The sequence below is a fragment of the Cyclopterus lumpus genome, chromosome 11 (genome assembly GCF_009769545.1).
Source record: "Cyclopterus lumpus isolate fCycLum1 chromosome 11, fCycLum1.pri, whole genome shotgun sequence".
NCBI classification, from domain to species: Eukaryota; Metazoa; Chordata; class Actinopteri; order Perciformes; family Cyclopteridae; genus Cyclopterus; species Cyclopterus lumpus.
The window spans coordinates 3,469,708-3,489,432 of NC_046976.1; the positions used below are offsets into that span (position 1 = coordinate 3,469,708).

Sequence of the window (19,725 nt, forward strand, 5' to 3'; positions counted from 1 at the left end):
TTGATCCACAGGCGGTCTCGGTGCACTGTACCTTTAACAACAACAGCAGTCCTCACTTTCATGATAGGATGTCTGGCAAAAGGCACGGATAACAGATATTTTCCACCCTCAAAGGATTAGTTTGACATTTTGGGAAATATGCTTAGTCATGTTCTTGTTGAGAGAGATTATTTTAGCATAAAGACTAGAAACAGGGAAACAGTTTAGCTTGGCTCTGTCCAAAGTTAACAAAAACACCTACCAGCACCTCTAAGGTTTACCACATGATATCTCTCCACTAATACACACAACACATGCTGGACAGAAAAGAAAGGAAGTGGGAACATGAGCTACTGAGGATGTTTTTACACATCTCTGACATATGAGATATATAACGTGTTAGTTAGTGAACTTTAGAGCTGCTGGTAGGTGAGTCAGGCTAGCTGTTTCCCCTTGTGTCCAGCCTTTGTGCTAAGCTAAGCTAACCCCTTTGTTTCTTCTAATTAATAAATAGAAATGAGACCCATGCATGAGTTTGTTTTGATGTGAATTTTGTGAATGCTAAAGACCAAATTTCAAGCAGGGATAAAGTTAGATAATTTAAAGGTACAGTAATAATAGTTTAGTTCACTAACTAGACTAATATGACATTATAGAAACTGTTGACTTGATTGTTCTGCAATTTGGATTAAAAAGAGTGAAATTAAGAGTATGACTTTAAAACCAGGACCATAACTAATATTAGTATTAGCAGTGATGAATTGCGTAAAATGACCAAAAAAGTATTAGTAAATTCCACAACAGCATTTTTAAGATCAAGATATTTTAATGTGCCTGTTACTCTACACATCTTACAGTTCAGACAATTTATAAGAATAGATTAATTTGATTAAACAATTTTACTGATCATTTTACTGTGTAAAAATACATTATCAATTAATTTTCCGCTTTAATAAGGTTGGCTGCAGGAGAGCAAAGAGATGACACTGAATTATCCATTCATCTTACTGACAGTCAGTATCGATCAGTATAATATATTATTTTCAGATTCCAGTAAATAATACAAAACAAAATATAAGAGGCTAAAATGTGCTACTAATGTTTTAAACAACAGTATAGCCTGAAAAAGAGAGTTCAACAAACAAATACAAGGTTATTTTGTTTGGTGAATAATTATTTCTTATGTATATATACAACAAAAACACTGATAATACCTCAGTATTTCACAGTCTGTGACCAGAACATAGCTGTCACGTTTCATTACCAAAACATTACCCATATGTGTTTATTTGAACCTGAACATCCAGATGTGTGACTCATGCCGTCTGGAAGTTGTATCGGAACAAAGTGAACAATAAAAAAAGAAATAAAATAACTTATTCATAGAACATAAATTATTATTTCCAAATATTTACACACGGTACCTCTGAACATCAGTGCATCGCAGACAAAATTCTGTATCTCCTGAACGAAAAAAAGTAAACTGTCGAGAAACCCTGCGCTGGTTTTTCGGTGGAAATGGAATCGGTGGTTCAATGTGATTAAAAATAAATAAAAAATGACTTCACATTCTCTCCAGCACTCAAGGACGTTCCCTGAGTCGTAGGCCATGTCAAGTGCTGAAAATCAGATTTTTGAATCCTGGAAAATATGTCACCTAATATGGCAATTATGGGAAAAATGTTTACCTGAACTTTGTCTTTCAGTTTCTATAATAGTAGAAGAAGAGACAGGCAGCAAACGTGTTGTCTTAAATTAAAATGGATTGACTGGTTTTGGAGGGCGATGACATTGCTGGGCTGCTTTGACGGTAGGGGGGCTTCATATTTTTAAGGTTTCAGTTGTGTACCTGGATTATTTTTACTACTGGGTGTGCTTTTAAAAAGATATACTGCAGTCTGAATCTAACATCACATATAGTTAATGCTCATATTCATGTAACTCTTCGTAGTACTAGCAGTCCATAAAGGTTTAACATAGTGCCTGTGTTGCAAGGGCCAAACAGTGGGGGGTAAAATGATACCATTGTTTTTTCTCCATTTTCATAAGAGTAAAAGATGAACTTTCCTTAAATGGGGGATATTTAATGTGTCTCTTTTTTCGGAAATTATTTGCTTTCCTCCTGAGAATCATATGTGAAGCTTGATATCACTGCAGTCTGGATGTGGTTAGCTTAGCTTAGCATAAATACAGGAAACAGGAGGCACCCTGGCTCTGTCCAAAGGTAACACAATCCACCTATCAGCACTTCTAAATCCCATGAATGAACGTGTTATATCTGGTTTGTTCAAGATGTTATGCTAAGCTAACCAGCTGCTGGCTAGCATACAGACAGGTGAGTGGTATCAATCTTCTCATCTAACTCTCCGCAAGAAAGTGAATAAGGGAATTTGCCAAAATGTTGAACAATTTTTTTAAAAGTTTTCTTGATTTGGTAACAGAAAATATATAGTTTCCAACATGTTTATCATATCGTATATTCATGAATATGCAATCACTGTAGTGTTTACGTGGCCAGAACATACAGAAAAAATAAGAAAACAAACGTCTGAGGTATTAATCTTGACCTTGTTGGGTGCATGGTGATAAAAATCATTGCTACGTTTTTCTTGTCAAATAAATGAAGCAAGTTTTCCTTATTTCAGGTGCAGCCTCGTCACCACACGGACTGTAATGCTGTTGGATTCCCACTCACCCTGATAGACAAGGAAGCGGGTCAAGGTGAAGCACTAATACACTACTACCTACAGCCACAAGACTCCACCACCATGTCCTCGTACTGTTTGTAGACCACGTTGTTTCCTGAGTCGATGTAGAGGATGCTGATGGGGCTGAGCTTGGACGGGGCGCAGCAGCTGGGCGGCATGTTGCTGGGGTTCATTGAATTCATCAGAGTCTGGATAATGGCGTGGTTGGTGGGCTCCAGGTGGGAGCGCAGGGGGAAGTCGCACACCCCCTCGCAGTGGTACGCTTCATAGTCCAGTGGGGCGATGATCCAGTCGTCCCAGCCCAGGTCTCTGAAGTTAACATGCAGCGGCTTCTTGCTGCACCGGGATTTGGACTTCTTGCCGTGTCTCTTCCCGTGGCGGGTCTTGGATGCCGCCGTCCTCCGTCTCCTGCTGGCCTTGGCACCAGGGCCCCTCTCTTTGGCCTTCCTCTCCAGACCCAACAACGCTCTCCCCTCTCTCCTCTCACTGAAGAGGGTCTGCCTCTTCTTAGACCTGGTGAACACCACCAAGATAGCCTTCTTCTGCTGGGGCCTGCCGTGCCTGTTCAAGCCCAGATGGTGCAGGTCCAGCTCCCTTTCCGGGTTGTCCAGCATGGCCCTGAGTTCCAGGCAGAAATGCTTCCCATGGCTCAGGTACTGCTGCTCTTTGAATATTTCCCACACGTCCAACACTTCCCACTTCGGCCTCTGGGCGTCCTGCAAGTCCAGCGTTTTGGAGTCGAGCAGCTGCCGGTCGTGACAGGAGAGGAGCTGGACGTCGACGGGCTCTGTTTCCGAAATCCTGAAATTCCCAGACACTTTGGTGTATATCCTGAGCTCAGCTCCCAGCACCTCCGCCTTTTTGGAGAGTGTTGAGACGTCGAACAGATACTGCTGTCTCCTCAGAGGGAGGAGTGGGAGGTCATCTGTGGAAAGCATTAAAGCAAGCAGGGTCAGACGCATTCTCGCGGGGACGGTGTGCATACCACAGAGATGCGGAATCCCACTATTGTCTGCACCGAATTAATGTGGGAGAAAAAGTATGAGTCATTGGTGTTCAATCAACCCTACCTGCACACACACACACAAACACACATGCACACACACACACACACACACACACACACACAGTTGGATTTCCATCACTTTAGTGGACATTACAATGCTTACGTTGATTTTCTGGAGATTTATCCTGACCAAACCTAACCCAAGTCTTCGCCCTAAAGTGTAATGGTGTACGTTATGGGGACCTGCATCTTGTCCACAAAAGTAAAGTGAGTCCCCAAATGTTGTCAAAAGTTATATGAGTCCCCACGCCACCGGTAAAACAAACACGCACACACGCATACGCGCGCGCTGTAAAGCCTCCACATACCTTGTCCATTGTCTACAAAACTCGCAATGGTGTTGGCAGCTTTGGAGGAGCGGAAGAAGCTGGCGTTGAGTCCCAGCCTCTCCGCCGTGGAGAAGGTCTTGTAGATAGACAGCATGTAGTCGTGCGGCTCCACGGAGTCTTTAGAGGTCGCTTTATAGTTTCTGTCGACGTGCGGCGGCGCGTAAAACTCCTTGAAGTATTTAGAGGCTTGTTGTCCGTCAAAGGTCCTCGACACCTTGCTGCTCTTCGGGGCCGCCGGAGGGGAGATAGCGAGAGTGTGCGAGCGGGGGATTCCCCACACGAAGAGCAGAGCCCCGCAGAGGGAGGCGACGTGATAGAGATCCATCCTCTGGTCTCGTCCCGAATCAGAGCCGGAGCCTGAGCACTGGGACCGGGGAGGGGTGGGGGGGACCACGGGCAAAGCCGGAGCTGAACTCTGCATCCACTCCGCAGCAAGTGGCTGCTCCGCAAAAGTGCGCACAGCTCCCGAGGACAGGCGGTGTAAAAGTTTTTAGGAAAAAAAGAGGGAGGTGGGGAGAACACGCCCACATTGTGCTGTTATCGTTTAATGGAGGGCGCAAATTAAGGCTGTAAAACTAATTGTTCCTCCGGCGGCCGTCCCCTCCCTCCCGGGGGAGGCAGATGTGCGCTGAAAGGACGCTCTTCAACTTCCTGCGGACGCTCACGAAAACGTTTTTTATACACCACGAAAATGACTCTTTTTGTATTTTTTTTTGTCTCAGTTTTAGACGTTTTTCACTGTTCAAGCAGGACTCGTTTACACCGCGGCAGCTGTGCCTCCGTTACGGATGCATTTAGGATTTAGCACGGGGTCGCCCGCCCTCTAGTGGGGCGCGGACATATCGACCTGCTGCTGCCGCAGAGGAAGACTCTCAGCCAATCAGCTGCCTTCAGCACCATGGACAGAGTCTTCCCCCAGCATTAGGAAAAGGACATGATTAATGAAGGAAGACACGGATGCAATGAATATGTGTTCATCAATGACAAGTAGACTTTATTAAAAAGAGAAAATATACACATATATTTTTTTTTTAAGTCATCATAAAATTGTAAACTTCATATCTTCCTGCATGTTGTTAAGTACCTGCACCTGTTTTACAATAGAACATCTATATCTGTATCCTACACCCTGAGAGTAACCATATCAAACAGACATTTATACACATAATAGGACGAAGGCAAGAAATAGAAACACACAGCCCTAACAGAGGGGAGGGGTGGGTGCTTTGGATTTTTTACTTTGGTTAACTATGAGTTTTGAGAAATAACCCCAGCCATATTCTTTGGTTTAAAGTGTAAATTGACCCCGCAAAAAGAAAACCCAACCATGTGTATGATATATTTCAAAATATATATTTTTTTCTTCAGCAGACTAGTCGTGACAAGTGTCAAGAAAACTCTCAACTTCACAGAACTATCTAGCAAATGAGGTTGCCGTCCGAGCAGCAGGCCACAGCGTAGATAACGCTGACCAGACACAGACTGCCGGCAGACACGGGGGGGGTGGAGCTGAAGAGGCTCCCGTCGGTGGTGGTGGTGGCGATGGCTGGCGTGGACGCCGGCATCTGGGTGGTCGGAGTGTTTTTTACGGAGAAGGTGCGAGACTTGGCGCCCCATTTCTTCAGGGTGAAGACCATGACCAGGTTCTCGCCTGCAGGGATAGGAGTCATTATTGTGGTGATTTGGATTGCGTGTGTCTTTTGTACCACAGTGAAAATGAAGGATGTGTCATATTGCAACAAGCTCATAACGCCAAGATATTCAGTTTCCAATTGTGGAAAAGGGAGAAAATAAATCCTCATGTTTGAGAAACTGGAATTGGAAATTATTTGGCATTTCTTTGCTTGAAATCAAATCTGAAATTATTATTTCTCTGTCAATTGACTACTTATTTTAGCTCTAGAAACAAGAACTTTTGACGCAGACGTACCGCTGTCTTGAATGGACAGGTCGGTGAAGTTTGCCCAGCAGTTGCTGAACAGGATGGTGGCGTTTCCTTCCAGTCCATCTATGGAGCTCCCACTGGCGTCCTTCAGGCTGGCTGTGACGGCGAGACTCGTCACCCCCACGGAGACACAGTTACCCTGCAGACAACAACACACAAGGGAGCGCCTACGTTAGCGCAGTGTTGACTCTACTCTTTTCCAGAGATTAATCCACCACTTTATGATGTTTCTATTCCTGCTGTCAGCTCAAACCTGATCCTGATAACTTTAATTCTGAAATGGCGGGTTAGCTCTTTGCGTTGCATTCTGTTGACATTTAATTAATCTAGTTTGACCAATAAGGGGAATACGATGTCGTATCGACTAAGAAGGCCTCCTTAGCACCTTCTGAGAGGGTTCTAGATGAGGAAGATTCTGCATTTCTTTGGACAAAAAACAGGACTGTACTCAGTAACTAAAATGGGAAGACTGGACCGGTTGAGGACAGAAAACCAGCAACAAGACGACAAGCCACGCTTTTTTGGGGGGTATTTATTTTACATTAAATAGTGGAGAGATGACAGGAAATGAGGGCGATGATATGCAACAAAGGTCTCCAGTCTGAATAGCAACATCTCATCCTGAGCTGCTATAATTCACTCTTTGTGTCATTTCCCTGCCGTGCGGTGCCTCACCTGCTCGTCCACAGCCATCAGACTGGGCTGCTGATGCAGAGGACCCACAAACTCCCCGGCTATCGGCTCCTCTATCAGCAGCAGGCTGCTAACGCTGGACACGTAGCTCACCGACGGCTCCTCCCTGGTCACTTCTTCCGTGGCCTCCTGAAATTTCAAGGCAGAAAAACCAGCGAACCAGTGAGTACGGCTGATATGATTTGTGATTATGATTTAACGACGCAGATGCTGTCATGGGGAAGTCTTGGCGTTCACCTTATTCCAGCTGGGATCAGATGCCGGAGGAGGAGGGGGGATGATGCCCATGGAAGAGACGTTGAAGCCGATGGACTGACTGAGGTTGCCGGAAACGGCTGCCTGACCCAGATCGTCAGAGATGTTCTTCAACAGCGCGAAGTCCTCCTCATCTGAGAGGACACAGGAGAACAGAGAAATGTGACAGAAATCCTGGAATTCATATTAGATATTAATCATTAATCGATTAGTCTATACAAATAAATATCAAAACGGAAATGAGACTCTTCTTCTCCCACCAACCATTGGTGGCGTTGGTGGTTTGCTGGACTGGAGGTTTCTTGATCTCCACCTCCACCTTCAGGCCCGTGGATCTCTTCCTGCGCCGCGTGGCCCCATCCTCTCGGATGATTTTGGTGATCCGGATCATGTTTAGGGGAACTTTGAGGAACGTAGCGAGGTTTTGAATCAGGCTGTCTCCGAAGAACTCCTCCTCAGTCATGGCGGGCAGCTCGAAGGAGATGATGAGAACCGGGGAGATTCGGATCTCCATCGGTTGGGAGCCTCTCACCACGACCCTCAGCATCTTGTTCTCCTGGTCGAAGTAGTTGGTGCCCAGGGTGGCGTTCAGCTGGGGGTCGAACTGACCTGGAGGGGTAAAAGAAAGACGAAGAGATCGTTCTAGCCTCCTCCACATATGTGATGACGGTCACAGCAAAAACACACTGGACATGGCTCCCCTGCTCGTGTAAAGCAGGAGTACCTGGAGAGCTGGGCTTCTTCAGGGTGTAGTCAGTGTTGTCAGAGTTCCACAGGACGTTAGTCGGAGGAACCAGATTGTTGTCAACGTACACGTCCAACCGCTGCGGCTTGGAGTAGAAGACTGACACGATGATGCTCTGCACAAATCAAAAAAGCAACGGGTGACTTAGTGAAAAGTGAAAGAAGGATCAGAAGTGATTTATAGGTTTGATTTTCAAGTTTTTTTTTGTGTTTTATATAAGAGCTCATTTTTTTTTTTAGAGCTTTCATTAATTCTGCAACTGCAAAAGGAGCTGTTGATTAATATCTAGCATTCTGACCTCAGATGGATCCGCGTTGAGCATCATGAGGCGGAGTTTCTGAGGGCTGAGGCTGGTGAAGAAGACATCGAAGGAGCGGCCGGTGGCCACGATGCTGTGGAAGAGGGACACTCTCTTCTGGCAGGTGTAACCCGAGCACCAACCGTGGTCCTGAGGACCTGGATGCAAAGACACACAAACGGAATTAAAGACTTCCTCTCGTTTTTGTTTAATTTTTTTTCAACAGATTTTTTGAGAGACCCATTTGGATTCTTCAGATCGATAGCACCCAACCCACCGTTGATCAGATCCAAAAAGCCGTCTCCGAGCACGGCGACGGGAGACAGACGCCTGGTCTCCGTGTCAGAGTCCAGACTCTCAATGGCCAGCATCCTGTAGTTCAGCCCGAAACACTTGTAGCTCTGCCAGGAACTCATGTACGTGCAGCCTTCCCTGATCACACCTGAGGAAAGAAGCAACAGGACATTTTGTATTCTCTGATGCACCTGCAGAGGAACGTAAAGGAATAATTTTTTATTTTACTTTCTCTCATCTTTTACAATAAAAATGGTGACTTTCTGCAGAATGTTCAAAGACCAATAAGCTTATGTATTAACTTGAATTTATACTTCTCATATTACGTCTTGAATTTAAAGAAGATTTTGTTTAATGCAGTGACTTGTATATGGATGATTGAATGGATGATTATTAATATTTTTGCCTGTAGTACTCAGTTCAATCTTATTCGAAAGTTGGGGAAAAGCAAATAAGCAAAGATTTACTTAAAGATCCTAAGAAGAAGAAATTCGAGGAGCGACCTCGCCTGTTTCTATCTGAAATTTGCATTTCATCGCGTTACGTTTTCACCAGCTACGATGGCGTATTAGGGCCATTGAAGGTAAAGGTAAATCATAAAGAAGTTTTTGATTCTTAAATAGACGACCTTTCTCGGAGAATCCCCCTCCTCTCCCGGGTCCGCAATGTATTTATTTCTACCTACAATGGTCCTACTACACCGTCGTAGCCAGCTACTGGTTAGTCTCAAAATCTTCATTTTCATCCGTTAATGGAGTTACCTTTGTGTGGAGCGATCTGCTTCACAGGGATGCGGCTGCCGTTCAGGGTAGTGAGCATGACTTTGGGGATGCGGTAGTCGCCCAGCCCTCTCCGGGGATCCCCTCCCCACTCGTACTCGGACTGAGGCACCACAGCTCCCACTGCGCCCAGGAACGACCCGTCCAAGTCCTTCAGCAGGCTCTTCTTCTTCGCGTCGCAGTCCATGTCCACGCAGTCAGCTGGGTTCGCTTTCCTGAGGCACAGAAAAGTCATACGTTCTCTTTCAACCTTTTCAAAGAACAAATAAAAATCTTATACCAACTGTTTTTGTCAGTTTAAAAGCTCATTTTAAGCAGCAGCACGTAATCCATTCTGCCAAGTGGCAGAAGACTCACTCAGAAGGGTTAAAGGAAGCAGGAAAATATCAACATACCAGTTTTACACCTTTGAAGACGTTGTTCGATTATTATTTGAGGCCTGCGTGTCTGTTGATGTGCAATGACTTACCCCACGTCAGGCCTGTGGATGAAGACTCTGGCGTCCTCTGTGCTGTTTACCATCGTTATGCCAGAAACCTGCACAGGGTGCTGCAGGTCCTCGTTGATCGGGTTGGTGATGAACACGAAGTTCATCTCGGTAGAGCAGACCTTTCGGAAACCGGCGAACGTCGTGTCTGAAGAGGCAAGAAGATAAACGATATGCTTTTCTTTAAATCCTGGTGAGGATCGTTTTCAACGGCAGACATCACTACAGAGCCTGAACCCACCCGTGACTTTCATCAGTCCTTTGATGGCGTTGTAGTTCATGTTCAGATGATGGGGCTTCATTGGAGCAGTGTTGTGGCTCGATGCAAAATTCGGCCAACAGATTCCAGATCTGCCACCTGTGCAGAGAGAAAAGAGTCACACAGCTTAAACAGACGCGTTTATACGCGGAAACAAAAAGAACACATTTTTAATAACGTTCAAATTCTTGGTTGGATAAATTAAATGCTCAAAACGACCCAATCGGAACCTCTTTTCTTAATTCAGCCACGATTTTTAAGTCCAGGTTTCAAATGTTTAGTCTAAAAATGGGAGTGAAGTCAATTTAACTTTGGGCGATTAAAAGAAATACAAAATAAAAAAGGCCTTATCCTATGAAGGCAAATAAAAAAAAACATTTAACGCCTTTTTTTAAAGTCTGTTGCAACCCCTCGTCACAGATTTCTCCAGCTGGGAATGTCCCGGTCTCCCCGAGTGAAAACACACACTCTACTTTGCAGCAGTGGCAGGCGGCGTGTCGGCAGCATCAGTCTGTACCTGTGAGAGGTCTTGGGGCTCGGTGGCCGTGGCTGTTGGCCAGGTTAAAGTTGCTGGGCGGAGTGGCCGAACAGTTGAAGCTCGGGCTGCTGCCAACAATCAAGGCGTTCTGGGGGGGGGGGAGAGACGAGCAGGAGGAATGTGACATCCGTCAAACCAAATGGTACGTGATGAGTCCGAGAGGAAAGGCAGAACTAGGAACGAGTGAATCACCTGAACCTCCACGGTTTTATCGGCGTACGAGTGGGAGAGAGAAGGGGGAGCGTAGATGAAAGGCATGACGCCCATCCCGTTGTCCACCAGCGTCACGTTGGAAACGATAACATTCATGATGATCTGTCGGGGCGAGAGGAAGAGGGGGGCGAGGACGGCGATCAGCAATGTCTTGTCAATAATCTATCTAGATTGAGTTTTGAATCATGTGGCTTCAGTTACTTCCTCCAAACCTATTGAGTATTTGTACTCTTCCTGACCCCTAGCGTCACTTGAACCTCGAGGTTTAGAGGCCCATCTCCACACTCTGGCCTCTTGATGCGGTCCCATTAAGTCAGACCGTTGCTTTGAGGGCAAATGGAGCACATGAATGAAGGTGTCAGAAGGAGAAGATGTTCTAAAGCAACCTGAAAGTAGACTCCGTAGTCGAAGCTCCTCCAGATGAAGAAGCCTTGGATGAGGCTGCAGCCGGGCAGACCGTCTTTGTTCAGATAGACTCCGAACAGACCGCCGTGGGCCTCGTTGTGGATCCACTTCTCGTTCTCGTTCAAGTAACCTGCAGAAAGCCACGGAGGAGGAAAAAAAAAAAGGCTTTAAGGAGATGGGTTCTGGATCTTTCTCCTCAGTCTGAGCCGTCCAGCCAACCGACTGAACCTCGGGCCAGGCTTGAGATCCTTCCCGTTACCTGGACACGGTTCACCGTCGATGCGATAAGCGACTCTCTCGTAACCTGCCACAATGTTATGCTGCAGCACCACATTTGTCCCCTCGTTGACCTGGAAAAAAAAACAACCCAAAACAGTACAGATCATAAATGCAGCGACAGATTTTTAGAGTATAAGCTGCTTATGTTGTTTCTCTGAGAGTTCGGACCTCGATGGCGGCGTTCCAGTCGTAATTGAAGTCCTCCTCTCTGCCCTGATAGGAGCCAGGCCACAGCGTCATCATCACCAGGTTCCTCCTCACTGTTATCTTGTCGCCCCAAATTCTGATACCTGCAGACAGGGGACGCATCTTCAGACTTTAGTGCCGGGGTCAATGTGGCCTCCGATTGCAAAGCGACCCAGGACCAGAAGCAGGTTACCTTCCCCCACAGTGCGGTGGACGATGTTATCGTCAACGCTCAGTCCCTCGGTCCCAAAGACCCCGATGGCCGGGGAGAAGCCGTCGTGGAAAGCGCAACCCTGGATGTACGAGTCCTTATCTGAAACCTGAAAAAAAAAAGATTCATTTTGATTTGATTCTTTTTCACGTTGAATAGATACGATATGCATCCATCGGTCATGTGACACCCTGCTGAATGTTGCAGGAGATGAAATAGAAGTTCAGCTCTGTGATGCAGCTTCACGGTGTGGAAGAAAGACTTTGACTTTGTTATTTACGTACAATTTCTGGACATAAAAATTGTTCTGATAAAAAAAAGTTTTTTTCGCTGTATTTAAATCTGACTAAATAGGACTACGACAAGATCGAACCATTCTTCTCCATCTTCATCTAATTAATAAATCTAGATTAATTAGGTTTTGACATACATACAATTAAGAGGACTCTTCAAAGCACCTTAGCGAATACATTTTTAAGTTGATGTGTCCTCCAGATTAAAGTTTGATTTAATATGCATGTAGTCCTGTAGTAGCCTTTATTGTGTGTGTGTGTGTGTGTGTGTGTGTGTGCGTGTGTGTGTGTGTGTGGCCGTACCTCTCCCAGGTTGAGGAAGGCCACAGAGTAACGGGGGTCGGTGTAGTCGGACCAGCCTTCCTGACCAGAGCGGAAGAACTCCACGTTCCTGATCTGAGCCTTGCCTGAAAAACAACGAGGCGGTTATTGTGTATGAATATAAACTAGAAAGGTGCACTCAGTGGGTCATAACTGATCAGGTATACAATTAATCTGCAGATGCTCCGGCTTAAAAATAAGACCAAACTTCTCGAGTGTCTCCCTCTCTCTACATCTATGCACTTCACCGTGAGGAATAACAACACTATCAAATAATAAAATACCTTCAGGTAACATGGCTGATGAATTATAGCTCCTAGATACACCTTATATAAAACAATAAATTAGTATTAGCAGATAACAATGCCGGATGGATTTGATTCACCATCTTGAATTCAATTCATTGATTAATTTGATTCAAACCCCAATAATCTATAATAAAAGGTTTGTTACATGAAGCCCGATGCATCATCAGTGTTACTCCTGAAAAGGACGCGACTCCCAAAGTGTACAACTGGAAATGAACCGCTTCAAATGTTAGACTCTACCTTTATAGTCGATTCCAGCCCAGGAGTAGCTGCCCACCAAAAGTCTGGCTCCGTACGACTCCGACATCATCTCTGGATACTCCTCACCGATGATCTTGATGTTCCGGGTCACGAGGCCGACATCAGCCGCCAGAGTGTAGGAGAAGGACGTCCCCGAGACGGAGTGAGTCTCACCTGAAGAGAGAGAGGTCAGTATCGCCCATCTGAGACACTCTTTCAGGGGATTTAAGTAACACAACAACAAAAAGCCCACCACAACACTCTGTATTACACATAGAGTGGAAACAGAAGTTCAAATTAGATCTGTCACAAACACTTTTATTCAATGGCAAATGGAATAAGCTGAATATCTAGTGAGACACATCAGCTGGATAATAACTCAAATATAAGTGTCATATGTCATTAGCAGTGGGTTTGACGTCATTTTGACGCTTAACTGACCGACGTGCGCGTGGTTCAAAGGCTGGTTCAGGGTCAGGATGCGGCCGTCTGCTGACACGCTGGTGATCTGGTGTTTTTCCGTCTCCCACGCGTCGTAGCTGGTGGTGGAGATGACGACCTCGTCTCCAACCTGCACACAAGCAGGCATGTGAGGCGGCGCCTTGATACTAGCTAAGTTCAACTAAAGTACCGGCTTAAATGGACAGTTTAAGACGGTGTATGAGGTGCTTATCCATAGTCAGGGATGGCGGTCAGAACCAGACTGAAGTACCAGCACAAGTACTGGTGTTGTCAGACAATAACACAACTAACTAACCGACGGAGGCAGCGGTAGACCACTTTGAATAGAGCACCTGTTCCCGGTCAGAAAGAGCGGTCTGATGCCGAGGCAAAGCGGTCAAAATATTCTAGATATAGAAACAGATTTAGACTCTTTTAGGTGTCTAAAATACGTGCATTGCTTTGGTTCTCCTGTCTGTTCTCCAAACTCCGTCTACTGCGGTACACTTAAAATGGATAAATATCTCATACAGCCACACTTTAAAAACATCCTAACTATCCTTTGTGTCACAACGTAAAGAGAAAGCTCTCTGACCTGCCAGTCCACAGACTGAGACAGGTTCAGAGTGCTGGATCCAGCGTCAGCGGTGGAGACCAGTTTGGTGTGGTAGACGTTGTGAGGTTGTCCATAGAGCTCCAGTGTACCGAACACACCTGTGGTGTACACACACACACACACACACACACACACAGTTAGTTCTGAAACACCGTAAAGTACATCATTAACTTGGTTTGATGAATTGAATATTACTGTTTGTCATCAGTCATCTGTTTCATGGAATCGCAGCATTTTATTAAATTATCACACAATCTGAAAAAGTTAAGACTCAAAATGTAACTTCATTACAGTATTCATAAAAAAAAAAAAAACCCCTGACCTCATAAATAATATAATGTAATATAATATAAAATGTTTAATTTGACTTAATCCAGTTGTAGTAGTAAACAAACTCCCCTTGGTTCCTTGGCTACTCTGGTGGTATTAGTTGTCGTATTAGACCCCCTCTCAAATGTGTTCTCAGATACTATTTCTCATTGGCTTTAATTATATTTTTGTCAAATCGTTTTTGACAAACAATACATGTGTGTGTATATGAGTAGAAATATGTCATGTAAAACTGTTCTACTTTTCCTGATAACAAATAAAATAGACATTTAAATACATTATATGGAAGGGCCCATATAGATATATTTACAAGATACAAAATACAGCAGAATATTACACAAAATATATTATTAAAAATACACGTCACAAATATATTTACAATATGTGGAACTAATAAAAAGTCAGAAATACACTGCGACGTTGACTTTTCCCTGATGCCGTTTTCTTACCCAGGACTTTGGAGCCCTGGTTGGGCCCTTCGGGCAGAGGCCAGTCCGGCGTGCGGTGGTTCCCTCTCAGTTTGATGAGCAGCTGACCTCTGAACGGCTCGTCGTCCCAGCCTGCAATCAGCCTGCCGCCCTGAAACGCCAACATCACCCCACTGAGCACCACCAACGTGTGTAGTCGTACATCACAAAGTATTCCTACTACTTTTACATAAGTAATCGATACTTTGCCAATGCTGAATACTATATAGTTTGAAGGTAGGTGACGCTTTTTTTCCTCTGTTCAGTCGATACGATGACATTAAGACATAAAGTGACACACAAAACACACAACGCAGAAGACATCCTGCTGAGCGTCAAGGGGAGGACCGATCCACGGACCTGGATGGAGATGTAGACCGCGTCCAGCACCACGGTGCTGTATTCAGGTGCGGCCCGAGCCGGTCTTGAGGAGGAGCTGTTCATGTCGTCGGGGATCTCCAGGACCCCGACGACCGTCAGCTTGTTGAGCGGAGGCGTGTCGCCGTCCAACACGACCCACTTCCCTGTGGGGATGCGGCGGTATTACAATACCACAGTGTACAAGCACGGCATCCCAGTTCACACAGAGTATTTGGGCTGTTGTTTGTTTACTTAAAAACAACACTATTATATTGTTACCTGATGGGATGACCACATCAGCGCCCTCTGAGGGGGCCGTGAAGTTGTTTTCAGGTGAACTGGTCCAGAAGGAGGCGTTAGACCACCGGCTGGAGAGAAACGCCACACACACACAGAACCGTTCAGCGTTCGGAAAACCATCACAACTATTTCCAGTTTTATGAATCACAAATATTGTAAACATGTGCTACACGGAGGGAAAGAAAAGGACTAAAACAATCAACGGTTACACATTTTTCACTTTTAAGAGTAATTCTTTTTTCATCCTTCTATCTTCCCCCTCCAGGTTCCTTCTGATTTAAGTTGTTGTTGTAAAAAGTGAAAGAGATCTTAAACAACAATAACAAAATAAATAGATAGCACTGCAAAATAAGTATTTTAGGATTTGCTTATGGAGAGAGATGTCTTTATACATTTTGACTTTCTTTTTTCAGAATAAACTGTCATTAAGACTCATGTCAATCAAAATCCCCTCGACCAACCACACCCAAAAAATACTGCATAATAATGCATCAGTGATAACAATCCTATAACATACACAACACTGTGACAACAAAACGCGTACTCCTACTTCTAATACTTGAAGTACATTAGTCTGTGAATACTTCGTACTGTCACTGACTCGACCTCATAACACGTTTCTTCCTGCTCCTCCTGAATAACGTGATGGGGGGGGGGGTTGAACCTACATGAAGTCGTCAGGCCGGCGGGTGGGTAGGGGGGCGAGTGTGGCCGGGGGCGGGGGCGTCGGTGGGATGCAGTTGAGGTAGAAGCAGCGGTAGACCCTGAGGTTCACCGCGGAGTCCGTCATGGAGCGGTCCACGCTGTCCCGACGCCGGCGCTGGCTCGTCTTCCCCGACACTGCGGAAAATGAGTCACATCACTGAATGCTTTGCCGTGATTTAGGGGTTGAATAGTTAAAGTGATTCAGACCCACAACAATAACACTGCTGATGAAAAAATAATGGCGATAATCAGTGTAGTTGGTTGTCTGTTAAAGGAGAAATATCATGCTCGTTATCAGGTTCCTACATGTATTTGGGTTTTCTAACAATAAAAAAACATACTTCTTCTCATACTGTCTAAATACACCTTCATCATCCCTCTTTTGAAAACACTCGGGTTCAGACATGACCAACAGTCCCGAACCCAAAGATATTCCATTTATAATGATAGACATATTCAAGATTTAATATTTAAGAAGCTACAACCGGTCAATGTTGGGCTTCTTGTATTTCGTACTCAAACGACAGACCCATGTAAGCGTGTCTCACCGATGTAGTAGAGGTTGTCGGTGCTGTCGTCGAAGTACCAGTCTCCGTTGTTGTTGTCGCTGAAGCTCAGCGGCGTCGCCGAGCCGTTCCTCTCGTCGATGATGTTGAATCTGTCTGGGCTCTGGGTGAAGTTGTGGTTGATGATCACATATTGATCCGACTGTGAGAAAGGGAAAAGTACAGGCCAAGAAAGTGTACTGTAAATAGGCAGAGAGCTGGTCTGTACTTCATGTACATTTACAGTATCGCCCTGTTGTTTCACAGCGCTGTGCCGGGTGTCTCACGTACGCCGAAGCCGTAGAACTTTGCAGCGTAGGTGATGTTGGTGACGTGGTCGGCATCTTGGAAGTACCAGTTGTACGTTTGTCCAGAGGGCAGCATGGCCATCCAGCCGAGCTTATGAGTCATCCTCTTCTTCAAGTAGGGAACCACACTGCTGCCTGTAATTAAATATATATATATATATATATAAACATTTAATACATGTTTTATTTGTCATTTATTATCTGTTTATACATCACACTTAAACATATATATATATATAATATTAATAATAATAATAATAATAATAATAATAATAATAATATGTATATATATTACGTTGTTTGTGTTATATGCTTTTTATAATCAGTTTTATTATCTTTTTTGTTTCTGCAGGAACAACGATGTAATGACAGAGATCTACTGCACTTGCCACTAATAGCCAGTAGAGGTCAATACAGATTTACAGATGAGTTCCTGTGTGTGCGTGTCAGTACCATGAGAGTTGGTTAAGATGATGTCCTTGGCCTCCAGAGAGGAAGGCGACGGCTTGTTGAGCGACAAACGGTGGAAGGCGACGGTGTGGTCGCACACGGCGCCGGGGAAGCCCACGCTCCACTCGTCACTCTGGGAACAGTGAGCGGGGTCCAGCAGGCCGCTCATCGGCACCACTTTGTGGTTGATGTTTCCTGGAAACAAGGAATCGCGGTTTAGTTTAGCAGGGATGGAGGATGAGCTGCATTACCTGATTATTACACCGACTTTTTTATTTTATTTACGGTTTTATGGTGCATCCTGACAAGCTGCAGTTTGAGGTCTTATTGACTTACTTACTTAAACAAAATGAAAAGAATAAATGTGAACCATTGTCTTCAGTAGGAACTGACGGGCTTAGGACTGAGTGCTACAGCCAAGGTAGGGATTTATGTTTGATTTGGGCTATTTGATGCTATTCAACAACAGTTTTCTGAAGACGGATTGAGGGACTGATTAAAGAAGGTTATACAACATTGAACAAATGAACACCAAGAACCTAAAGACTGAGTACCTGTGAGGGAGCCATCACTGTCCACCAGCTGCACCTCATGCTCCCACCTGAAGCCGGCCTTGTTGCGGGAGTTGAAGTACTGGTTCCCACTAAACCGGACAGCCCAGCCACCACACCGATCCAGACACGTCCCATCGATCGCGGCCACCCCGATGGCTGCGCAAGAGCTACGGTCAAAGTTGATGAACTTGGTGTTCAGGACACTCAGGCCGTCGTCCAGTGGCGCGATGATGCCTCGGTGCGTGCAGTAGTCGTCCCCCAGCCCGAGCTCGTCCACGTGGCCCACGATGGTGCAGTTGGACATCGTCGCCCCGCCGACCTCTCCGTAGCCGCTCACGGCCCACTGCAGGATGCGCTTGGCTTCAATACCGGCTTTCTCGTTGTTGACCAGCACGAAGCTGTTGAACTGCACGGCGCCCACGTTGACCCACTCGGCGCCTTTCTCACAGTTCCAGGCGGTAAGCGAGCGGAAGACGGCGGGCTCGGGGATTTTGGAGCGGCAGCCTCCGTCCCTCATGGGGAAGAAGTCCGTGAAGATCCAGAGGCCGAACCAGCCCTGGGAGTGCGCCGTGTTGTTGTAAAACTCACCGAGGGGCACCTTCTTCTGGCAGATGTTTCTGTCGTAGGACGAGCCGTCGGGGTGCTCGTGCATGCGGTACCAGAAGCCGAAGTGGGTGCCCCCCGCGGCGGCGTTGTGGCGAATGATGTTGTTGGGATTGGTGACCCAGTAGGCGGCGGGCGTGACGTCGTCGTTCAGCAGGCTGGTGCTCTGTTTGACGAACACGGCCAGGTTGTACTGCAGGACGTTCCCTGTCTCGATGCCGTCCTCAATGAAGAAGGCCCCGCCCATGATGTCATAGATGACGTTGTGCTCCACCAACAGATTGTGGGTGTTGTGGATGGTCACGGCTCGGTTGAAGGTCCGGTGGATACTGCAACCCCGCACGTATGACTTGTGATCGACGTCTCCCATGAGATGCCAGTGGATGGGATAGCGTCCCAGCCTGAAGGCCTGTCCTGCATGGGAGACCTGAAAAAAGCATCACGTTTGGCCTTTTAATGTGTGTGATTTGTCTGAGTAATCAGATCAACATGATTAGGGGCAGAGAATAAAACCCGTTACAGCAGAGAAAGCTTGAAGCGGCTCACCTCAATGTATTCCAGTCTGCCTATTGCCTGATTCTCGTTTGGTTTGGGCGCGTGGAACATGATGCAGCCTCCAAACTGGTCGCTGCCGGTCTCCTCTCCAAACCTTCCTTGGAAACAGGTTTGGGTGCTGAATTCACCTGCAGCCCCGGGGACAGAAAGGTGTTACCCAAACACCTTGCGTCTCTTTCTCCTTCACTCTTACCCAGGTTGAAAGGTTAAAAACACGGTACCTGTGTTGAAGCCGTCGGCGCAGGCTTCGATCGTTTGGTTCCAGTCTTGGTGTTCGGCGCCTCGCACCACGATGTTCCTGGTGAGGAGACCCACCTCGGCTCGGCCCTCAAACGCCGTGCCGTCGGGCAGCGTGACGGTGACCCCGAGGTGAGAGTACTTGAGCGGCTCGGTCAGGGTTAGGGTCCGGCCGTCGGTCGACACGCCGGCGATCCTCATCTGCTCGTTCTCTCTCTGGCTGTGCCTGAAAACGGAAAATAAATGACTTCTACTTTGCGGCTCCGTGTCAATCCATACTGTAGATCATACAGGAACACAGTTGCAATGCAATATGCAATGTGACTGGGCCTCCCCAAAACAAAAGGAGCTTAGCATTGACTGTGTTGAGCCATCCACATGTGGCTTTTGTGATTTGTTTTGTGTTATGACAAGATTTAAAAT

General features: G+C 45.9%; 2 protein-coding genes across 5 annotated transcripts in view; both read right to left on the reverse strand.

Annotated features, from left to right (window-relative positions):
* Positions 1-2,719: 2,719 nt before the first annotated feature.
* Positions 2,720-4,407, reverse strand: gdf6b (growth differentiation factor 6b). Its single transcript, XM_034545499.1, has 2 exons — positions 4,062-4,407; positions 2,720-3,612 (listed from the first exon to the last, which is right to left on the reverse strand). The coding sequence occupies exons 1-2, from the start codon at positions 4,405-4,407 to the stop codon at positions 2,720-2,722; spliced, it is 1,239 nt and encodes a 412-aa protein (XP_034401390.1).
* A 642-nt stretch (positions 4,408-5,049) lies between these two features.
* Positions 5,050-19,725, reverse strand: part of LOC117738725 (fibrocystin-L-like) — a 38,861-nt gene continuing 24,185 nt past the window's right edge. For all 4 annotated transcript variants that reach the window (XM_034544800.1, XM_034544799.1, XM_034544801.1 and 1 more), the window contains exons 47-77: positions 19,287-19,528; positions 19,057-19,193; positions 17,908-18,937; positions 17,357-17,548; positions 16,887-17,038; positions 16,599-16,758; positions 16,014-16,185; positions 15,325-15,413; positions 15,046-15,209; positions 14,668-14,797; positions 13,868-13,986; positions 13,273-13,402; positions 12,832-13,005; positions 12,266-12,369; positions 11,652-11,778; positions 11,441-11,562; positions 11,253-11,343; positions 10,975-11,123; positions 10,568-10,690; positions 10,355-10,463; positions 9,820-9,936; positions 9,561-9,726; positions 9,074-9,306; positions 8,296-8,460; positions 8,019-8,176; positions 7,700-7,835; positions 7,240-7,584; positions 6,958-7,109; positions 6,703-6,849; positions 6,013-6,166; positions 5,050-5,733 (exon numbers count right to left, since the gene is read on the reverse strand). In XM_034544800.1, the coding sequence (XP_034400691.1) occupies positions 5,501-5,733; positions 6,013-6,166; positions 6,703-6,849; positions 6,958-7,109; positions 7,240-7,584; positions 7,700-7,835; positions 8,019-8,176; positions 8,296-8,460; positions 9,074-9,306; positions 9,561-9,726; positions 9,820-9,936; positions 10,355-10,463; positions 10,568-10,690; positions 10,975-11,123; positions 11,253-11,343; positions 11,441-11,562; positions 11,652-11,778; positions 12,266-12,369; positions 12,832-13,005; positions 13,273-13,402; positions 13,868-13,986; positions 14,668-14,797; positions 15,046-15,209; positions 15,325-15,413; positions 16,014-16,185; positions 16,599-16,758; positions 16,887-17,038; positions 17,357-17,548; positions 17,908-18,937; positions 19,057-19,193; positions 19,287-19,528 (5,722 nt within the window). In that variant the 3' untranslated portion in view covers positions 5,050-5,500. The remainder of the gene's footprint in view (positions 5,734-6,012; positions 6,167-6,702; positions 6,850-6,957; positions 7,110-7,239; positions 7,585-7,699; positions 7,836-8,018; positions 8,177-8,295; positions 8,461-9,073; positions 9,307-9,560; positions 9,727-9,819; positions 9,937-10,354; positions 10,464-10,567; positions 10,691-10,974; positions 11,124-11,252; positions 11,344-11,440; positions 11,563-11,651; positions 11,779-12,265; positions 12,370-12,831; positions 13,006-13,272; positions 13,403-13,867; positions 13,987-14,667; positions 14,798-15,045; positions 15,210-15,324; positions 15,414-16,013; positions 16,186-16,598; positions 16,759-16,886; positions 17,039-17,356; positions 17,549-17,907; positions 18,938-19,056; positions 19,194-19,286; positions 19,529-19,725) is intronic.